The sequence below is a fragment of the Austrofundulus limnaeus genome, unplaced genomic scaffold, assembly GCF_001266775.1.
Source record: "Austrofundulus limnaeus strain Quisiro unplaced genomic scaffold, Austrofundulus_limnaeus-1.0 Scaffold533, whole genome shotgun sequence".
In the NCBI taxonomy this organism is placed as follows: Eukaryota; Metazoa; Chordata; class Actinopteri; order Cyprinodontiformes; family Rivulidae; genus Austrofundulus; species Austrofundulus limnaeus.
The window spans coordinates 256,835-265,235 of record NW_013952935.1 but is presented as its reverse complement, the minus strand read 5'-3'; the positions used below and the strand labels follow the sequence as shown (position 1 = coordinate 265,235).

Here is an 8,401-nt window from a genome sequence, read left to right as displayed (position 1 = left end):
TGAGAACAGTTCTACATCACTATGTACCAAGAAAAAAGCTTCCAGCTGGACTAAAACCTACAGCTGTCCACATGGATGAGACTAATTTCTTCTGGAGATGTGTTTGAAGGTCAAATGAGACAAAGACTGACACAAGAAGGACATTTGGAGGACCAAATCAGGCATGGTGGTGGTGATAGCATCAAGATGTGGGACAAAGTTAGGTGGACTAACTCCAAGTTCTTGGGTCCAACGGGACAATGACCCTTCCGGAAAGACTTGACCTCAACCCGACAGACAAGTTGTGGATTCKGATCCAAAGTTGGGTCTGAAACYAGGAAACCAACCAGTTCAGTTCTACCAGAGCCTCGCTGATGGACACATGAGCTGAAGGACATTTGTCCAATTATCTGTGGTATGTATGTATATATCTGACCCTGTGTGGATCAGAGAAAAGCCAGAATCRTTCCAAGCTCTGAGTAAATCTTAAAAATYTCAGGATGTATTTTAGATCTGAATATTTTACAGAATAAACTCCTGAAAACCTAAATATTCTCTGATAAAATCTGTTTTCTGGTCAATAAATCTGTCTGGCTGCTCAGCATGACTCAGCAGAAAWGTTGTGTTGTGGTGTCGAAACTAGAATCACTCCTTCAAAGGTTTGGTGTCGTTCTGATTCTGCTCCACACCGAGTCGAACGTTATGGTCAGAACCAGAACCGGATCAGTAAAATGTACTGTTTCATTTACCACGCTGAAAAATAAACAAATAAAACAGCCAGCTGTGTGACGTACCGAAGAGTTTCCTTACAGACAAACAGGAAGAGAAATTAAATAATGTGTTTGTTTGTTTGTTTGTTTGTGAGGAGGAAGTGTTGTAAATAAATAAACAGAACCAGAGGCACTCGGGTGGATCTCTGAAAGCTTCCAGATTATCAGACGAACGTTGATCTCCTTTAAAAACAAAACAAAAAGAGAGAAAAACTGTGAAATATAAAAACAGATGTTTAATAAGAGGATTAAACTTCATTAAAAGATTAAATTATTTTTTTTCTGGAAGAAGCTTTTTATTTTAAATCAGATTATCTGTTCATTTATTAGGTGATATCTGATCAGGTTCCTGTTTTTTTAACAAAATAAAAGTTTTCTGGTTTTTATTTTTCATTTAAAAAACAGTGTTTTCAGAAATGTTTGCAAAGCTTCTATCTAACCTTTTCAAACAGCCTTTTGCTACTTTTAGCTTCCATATAGCATTTTGATACTTTTAGCTATCAACTAGTATTTCCTATTTTTAGCTACCTCTTGAAATGTATCTTTTAGCTAGCCTTCTGCTACATTTTGCTTCTTGGTCGCCTTTTGCTACTTTAAGCTTATAGATAGTATTTTGCTACTTTTAGCATTCAGTTAGTTTTGGCTTTTTTAACTATCTTTTGACACTTTAGCTTCTAGGACAGCATTTTGATACATTCAGCTAGCGTCTTACGGCATTTAGTTCTTAGCTATACTTCGCTACATCACATTTTAGCTAGCATTTTGCTACTTTAGCATCTTGATAGTGACTTTTCTTTTTTAACTTCTACATAGCCTTTTGCTTTTTTAGTTGTCTTTAGCTGTTTTGAGCTTTTGCCAGTTTTAGATACCATGTGATGCTTTTAGAATTTAGCTATCATTTTGATCCATCAGATTTTAGCTAGATTTTGCTAGTTTTAGCTACCCTTTGAAACATGTATTTAGGTAGCATTTTGCTATTTTTATCGTCTTGTAAGAATTTTGATACTTTCAGCTAGCATCTTACTGCATTTTGTTCTTAGCTATATTTTGCTAAATCACATTTTAGCTAGCATTTCRCTAYTTTAGCTTCTAGAGAGCCTTTTYCTTTTTTAGCTATGTTTAGAAAAYTTGAGCTTTTGCCAAAGTCAGCTACCATGYGATGCTTTTATATTTTAGCTATTATTTTGCTACATCAGATTTTAGTAAGTTTTTAATATTTGTAGCTACCTTTTAAAACTTATTTCTTAGATAGCATTTAGCTACTTTTAGCTTCTAGCTAGCATTTTCATACATTTAGCTAACATCTTACTATATTTAGTTCTTAGCTATCATTTTGCTACATCACATCTTTGTTAGCATTTAGCTACTTTTAGCTTCTAGCTAGCATTTTAATACAYTTAGCTAACATCTTACTACATTTAGTTCCTAGCTATCATTTTGCTACATCACATCTTTGTTAGCATTTAGCTACTTTTAGTTTTTAGCTAGCATTTTCATACATTTGCTAACATTTTACTACATTTAGTTCCTAGCAATTTTCTGCTAGCTTTCTGCTTCTAGATAGCCTGTTGCTACCTCTAGCTAGATTAAGCTATTTTTATATACCGTTTGCAACTTTTAGCATCACTTAGCTTTAGCTTGTTATCCTCATCCTGTTTTCATTCACTATTTTAATAATTGTATTGGCTTTATTTAAATTTTAAACTGTTTTCATGTCTTTTTTTGTTGCTAATCTGAGATTGTTTTTAATATTTAATGTTTTAAGTGTATTTAAAGTGGTAGTGACACTCTGAGGGCTAACATAAGCATGTTCTGACCTCTGGATCTGGATCAGGAGCAGAAGCTTCCTTCATGAGGAGAAACCGTGTTCAGAGGAATCAGACTTTCACTCTGCTCGCTGTCTTCAGGCAGTCTGCAACAAAAGAGGAATAATCGGATAAAAACGTCTCGTCTCAAAGTCTCGGTGAAAAACAGCGTCTCGTTTGTACCTCTGGATGCGGTGTTTCCTGAAAACGAAGGCGTAAAGTCTCCTCAGCCCGACCAGAACCGGGTCCCAGTTGTTGTAGTGACACAGCAGCGCCGCGATGAAGAAGGAGAGGAAGACGGGAACCGCTCCGGCGAAGAACAACCAGGAGAAACGCACCTGTTGAGGAAGAACACGACTGTTTCAGGTGAAACATTAAAACAGTTTCTGTACGCGGGGGAAACAAACCTTCTGCAGGCAGATGTCTGCCAGGATGGACAGCGGGATGGTGAGGCTCAACGCCAGCGTCCCGATCAGAGACGACGTGAGGAAGCAGCCCCTGCAGGAGAAGAACCAACCAAACGTTACAGATCTGACTGATCCCTGGTCCAGAGGTGTGGAGCAGCTGCTCACCAGAGCCACAGGAACTCTGACAGAACCGTCCCGATCAGACCGTTGATCAGGATGTAGGTCCAGACCAGCTGGCTCGGGAGCTCGAAGGCCTCGAAGCCGGTGTAGTGGAGCAGGAGGAAACCGGGCCAGAGCAGCAGCAGGTTGAACAGACCCACAAACCCTGAACAACAAAAACAAACGACAGCTGAGGCCACGTGCTGCAGCMACACCTGCAGGCGTCACTTCCTCATGAAACATTAAAAATCAGCCGAAGATTAAATAAAACTCAGGAAAAACAGATCAGAACCGCCTCGAGTCCGGCTGCTCGAAGGAAAACAAAAATAAATTAATTAGATGTTGAGCTTTATGAGCTCGAGGACAGCTAAAGTGTGATGAAAATGGTTTCTTATAAACAAAAACAAATCTTAGCTAAAGCTAAAGTAGAAAAGGCTAACGGAAAGTCAAAAAGAGCAAAATTCTAGATTAAATTAGAATAAGTGTAGCTAAAACTAAAAGGTAGTAAAACAGTAGCTAGAAGCTAAGAAATAAAATGCTAACACAATTTTTAAAAGTAGCAAAAACTGACTAAAAGCTAAAAAAGTACACACAAGTACGAAAAGGCTAACTGAACAAAGCAAAAGGCTAACTGAACAAAGCAAAAGGCTAACTGAACAAAGCAAAAGGCTAACTGAAAAGGTAGCTAAAAGCCAAAACTAGCAAAACACCAGCTAACAAAGAAAAAGGCTAAAAGCCAAAAGAGCAAAATTCTAGATTAAAGTAGCAAAACATTAGCTAAACTACAGGTATTAAAAGCTAAAACTACAAATAGTGAAACAGTAGCTAGCAGTTAAYGGAGAGAACGTTATCTCAACGGTAAACAGTAGCAAAAAGCTAAAAGTGGCAAAACAATATCAAGAAGCTAAATGGAGCAAAAGGTTAGCTCAAATCTAAAAAGTAGAAAAATATTAGTTAAAGAAGCAAAACGTTACCAAAAATTAAACGTAACAGCTAAAACTATCAAAAGCTAGCTAAAAGCTAACTACAGCAAAATTCTGGTTTTAAGCTAAAAGCAGTAAAACAGAAGCTAAAAAAAAGAAAAATTAAAATTATTAGTGTTTGTGTTTCTATGGGAAAATATATGTAAAGTTACAAAAAGCTAAAGTCCCAGCAGCGATGTCCAGAATCAGCTGAACCTTTGGATGTATGAACAGCTAAAACAGCTAAAACACTGGATTCTAAAAGAAAACAGGAAAATGCTGACTCAGCATTCAYGTGACTAAAAGAAGCATYAGGACTTCTGCACAGTCCCGTCCTCAGCTGAGSGACTCCTCACCAAAGAACATGGGGATGTCCAGTTTGTCCTCCCGGTCCACTCGTCTCTTGATCATAACGATGTAGACGGCGTAGAGAACCGCCCCGATCAGCGACCACAGAGAACCTTCAGGAACATCTCCGACGGTTACAAACATGAAAACAGGACGAGGCTTGAAAAGAGCAAAGATCTGAGGGTTTACCTAAAACACCCTTGTCATCAGGACCGTCCATGCTGGACAGACTCACCAGGGACACGCCTCCGATGCTGAAAACAGGACGAATCGTTTTGTGACGTCTGAGTTTCTAAAGGTTTTTACTCCTCAGAGTCACCGTCTCTCACCTCAGAGCCACGGCTAACAGTTTGGACAGGGTGAAACGGTCGCTGCTGTTGCTGGGAAAGATGGCTGCCAAGATGAGCGTGAAGAGACCTGAGGAGGAAASCGAGGGTTTGTTAAAGTTCCTGAGACACGCCGATCCTTCAAATACAAAACGTCAAAGAAAATATCTTTATTCTAAAGAAAATTGACATAAAACACATGATTTTACCCATTTTGTCTCATAAATGGCCTATTTTCTTTTGAATTTGGCTCAGCCAAAGTGAAACAGGAAGTGACATCACAGGAGAACTCTAACAAAATTAACTCTCTGGTCTCTGTTTATTAAAAACAACATTATTTAAACTTTAACTCCTCTTTATCTCTCCTTCATAGTGACTTAAACTAATCTAAAGAAACATCAGATTATTCTCTAGTCTGTTGTAACAACGCTCTGTTTACMTTCAGACACTCCCCTCTGACATCACTTCCTGTTTCTTCACAGGCAAATATCTCAACAACYGTTCATCTCAGTGACGTGAAATTTGTTTTGCTTTATTTTATCGATGTTATCTTTCTAAAAATGCATTAATGTTTATTACAAAGTTTTGACGTCACAGACYCTTTAAATAAAAGCTAAAAGGAAAAGGCTGGTTCTTCTCACCTGAAGTGGACGACAGAATGTTGACGATGGCGACCTGCGTGTCGGACAGGGCCTCCTGGTAGGACAGGTTAGCCAGGAACCACTGGGGGACAAACAGGAAGTGACGTCACATTTTGGCCAGYGACGCCGCTCGTCGTCACAGAGTCACGGGAGCGTTCGTACTCACCACGAAGCAGAAGAAGAAGCTGATTTTGGCCACGTCAGTGATGGTCAGCTTCCCCACGGTGTGCAGCATGGCCTCGTGGTCCTTGGCTGCAGGGTAGGACATCCGGGACAGTTTGGCCTCCAGGGCCTGAGCGGAGGGCAGCTGACGGACCTCCATGATGTTACTGAAACGCACTCGGTGCTTCTTGGATGCTGAAAAAAATAAACATTTCCTTTTAAAGGGATCTCTGACTATTAGTGACACGAGGGGAGAAGGTAAGATAAAATCAGCCTGAAACTGATGAAGATGATGGAGGAAGCAGAGCAGTAAACCTGGGTCTCGAGGTGGCCCCGCCCCTGATTGGTCAGATTGAAAAAAAAAGGAAGTAATGATAATAGTAAAACTAGAGAAACTGCATTTCCTGCAAAAATACTACAGTGAATACTTCATGCTGAAAACATTTTATAGGACAAGTGTTAATGCAGCATTTTGAAACACTTTAAAAAGCAAAATAATCCTAATATTGCAGAAAAACAGTAAAAAGGAGCACAAATCTAGATGAAAAAAGAAAACAGCTAAAAGCTAAAATATCTGAATAGCTGAAAATATCTGTAAATAAATACTAATAAACAGCACTGGGTAGCAGAAAAAAAGCAGAAAAGGGTTAAAAAACAGAAGACTAGCAGAAAGAAGCAGATCTATAGCTAAAGTTGCATAAAATAGCTAAAATTAGCATAGAATAAGCTAAAGGTAGCAGCCACAATTTGAAATTAGCACCCAGTTGAAATAGTTAGTTGAAAAAATAGCTAAAACAGAAACAAAGCTAAAAAAATCATAAAATTACATAAAAGTGATCATTTGTAGTAAAATAAAACAGTTAAAATTTTCAGTAAAAAGCTAAAAAAGTAGCTGAAATGTTTTAATTAACATAAGAAAGCATAAGGAGTTAAGTTTGCAGAACTTAGCTGAAAAAGTTGTAATAGCTACAGAAAATTTGTATTTAACTTATAAAAGATAACTTTAGCTAATAGCAGCTAAATATTAGTTAAAATTTCAGCAGTTAGCTGAATATAGCAGCATATAGCATACGTTAATTTAATGTGTGAACTCTCAGCTGAAAAAATACATTTTTATATTACTGTTTTAAAATGAAATTTGTGTTTGTGGCAGCCTTACATGTGTTAGCTCCAATGCTAATTTATTGAACATTACATGTGATTGTTTTGTTTTTGTGCAAAACATAAAATAAATATAAAATAAGTTTATTGTCTCACATTTTAGCTTTTTAGCCTGAACTGTTTTAGTGTCAACTGTGATCCTTCATCATCACCATCATCATCCCCAGAACACCAGAGATCTCATTAAAAAACAGATTATTATTACTATTAGTGATTTGGACAACACTGCCCTCTGCTGGTGAAAACCGGAAAAACTCTCAGCCTGCTTTAAAACAAACCTTGGTTAATGTTGACATGATAAATAAAATAAAAAACACAGTTTAGTTTGTCTGCTTTTAAATTTTGAAAATTTAGAAAAAAAAATCTGCTCTGGATTTTGACAGAGGGGTTTTCTCTTCTTTCCCTGTTTCTTCAGCTGCTTTCACAATTAAAAACAACTTCATACTCACAATAATCACAGTCTCCGTTCAAACGCTCGGAGGGATCAGTCGGCACATCCTGAAACTTCACCGGGACGTACAGCGGTTCACTCTGCACCAAMACAACAAACCGTCAGCTCCACAACGGGCACATTTCCTCACCTGTACAGGTAAAACTACGCACCAAAGAGTTGTTCACAGTGCTGTCGTTGGTGCAGGGTGCAAAGTAGGCTTCAGCGTCGGCAAACTGCGGGATAAAAGCAGCGGTTTTGAGATAAAAGCATCTCGGTTTCTCTCCTGGACTGCTCAGGTTGGTTTTACTCACRAACGCAGAGCGGCGGCGTTTCAAAGTGCCGGTGCACTGCTGCCTCCAGGGCCGCCACAGCAGGAAGCCCAGCAGGTACAAAACGAACATGGACGTCTTGGTGAAGGTGCTGAAGAAGGGCTTGTTGTACTCCTGACGCCTGAAGATGTACTGCAGGAGGAAGAASAAACCGTTAAGATTAGGATCGTTGGATCTGTCGGAGCTACAGAGACTAAACGCGTCAAGTTAGCGTCTCCTGAGCTCGTTCTGGCTCCTGGGTTTTTCTGCTGATGTGGCGAAAATCCTTACGGAGGTCAGCTCAGAGGAGGCCACCCAGATGACATCCACCAGCAGGAGGATCACCACCCCMAGGGCCATCCTCCTCCGCTGGGCTGCGGAGCTGCCCTGAGAGCTCACCCGGTTCATGATGAACACCCACTCCATTTGGACGCTGAGGAAACCGTCGCACCGACATAAACGGAAAATAAAAGTAAATAAYTGAGTTAGACATAATTAAAGTATCGTTATTTTACACAAATCAAACGCTGAAACTTACAGATCATACTGACTCAACACAAGACACATTTATTGTTTTATTTGGATAAAAGCAGTGGTGTGAAGCACTAATCCTAAAGCACTAATTTTATATTTAGGTCCCCTAATTCTAAAGCACTAAAATCCCAGCTGACCCATGGAACAGTCCTCAGAGTCAAAATGAGAATATTTTCTGTGGCAGAATATTGTTAATATTATTATATTAATTATTGTTTATATTGTTATATTAATTATTGTTTATATTGTTATAATAATTGTTTATATTATGATATTAATTATTGTTTATATTGTTATATCAATTATTGATTATATTGTTATATTACTGTTTATATTATTATATTAATTATTGTTTATATTATCCATCCATCCATTTTCTTCCGCCTATCCGGGGTCGGGTCGCGGG

The 8,401-nt window shown here is 38.6% G+C and overlaps 1 protein-coding gene across 1 annotated transcript in view; it reads right to left on the bottom strand.

The window, feature by feature from the left end:
- LOC106530561 (solute carrier family 35 member F5) overlaps positions 1-8,401 on the bottom strand; it is a gene marked incomplete in the record, with an annotated part of 12,799 nt that overhangs the window by 2,400 nt on the left and 1,998 nt on the right. Inside the window, 14 exon segments of the mRNA XM_014026202.1 lie at positions 1-932; positions 2,567-2,661; positions 2,738-2,892; positions 2,962-3,052; positions 3,127-3,286; positions 4,439-4,543; positions 4,620-4,684; positions 4,760-4,847; positions 5,398-5,479; positions 5,564-5,754; positions 7,170-7,251; positions 7,324-7,386; positions 7,465-7,614; positions 7,753-7,894. Of these exon segments, the coding sequence (XP_013881656.1) occupies positions 2,580-2,661; positions 2,738-2,892; positions 2,962-3,052; positions 3,127-3,286; positions 4,439-4,543; positions 4,620-4,684; positions 4,760-4,847; positions 5,398-5,479; positions 5,564-5,754; positions 7,170-7,251; positions 7,324-7,386; positions 7,465-7,614; positions 7,753-7,887 (1,449 nt within the window).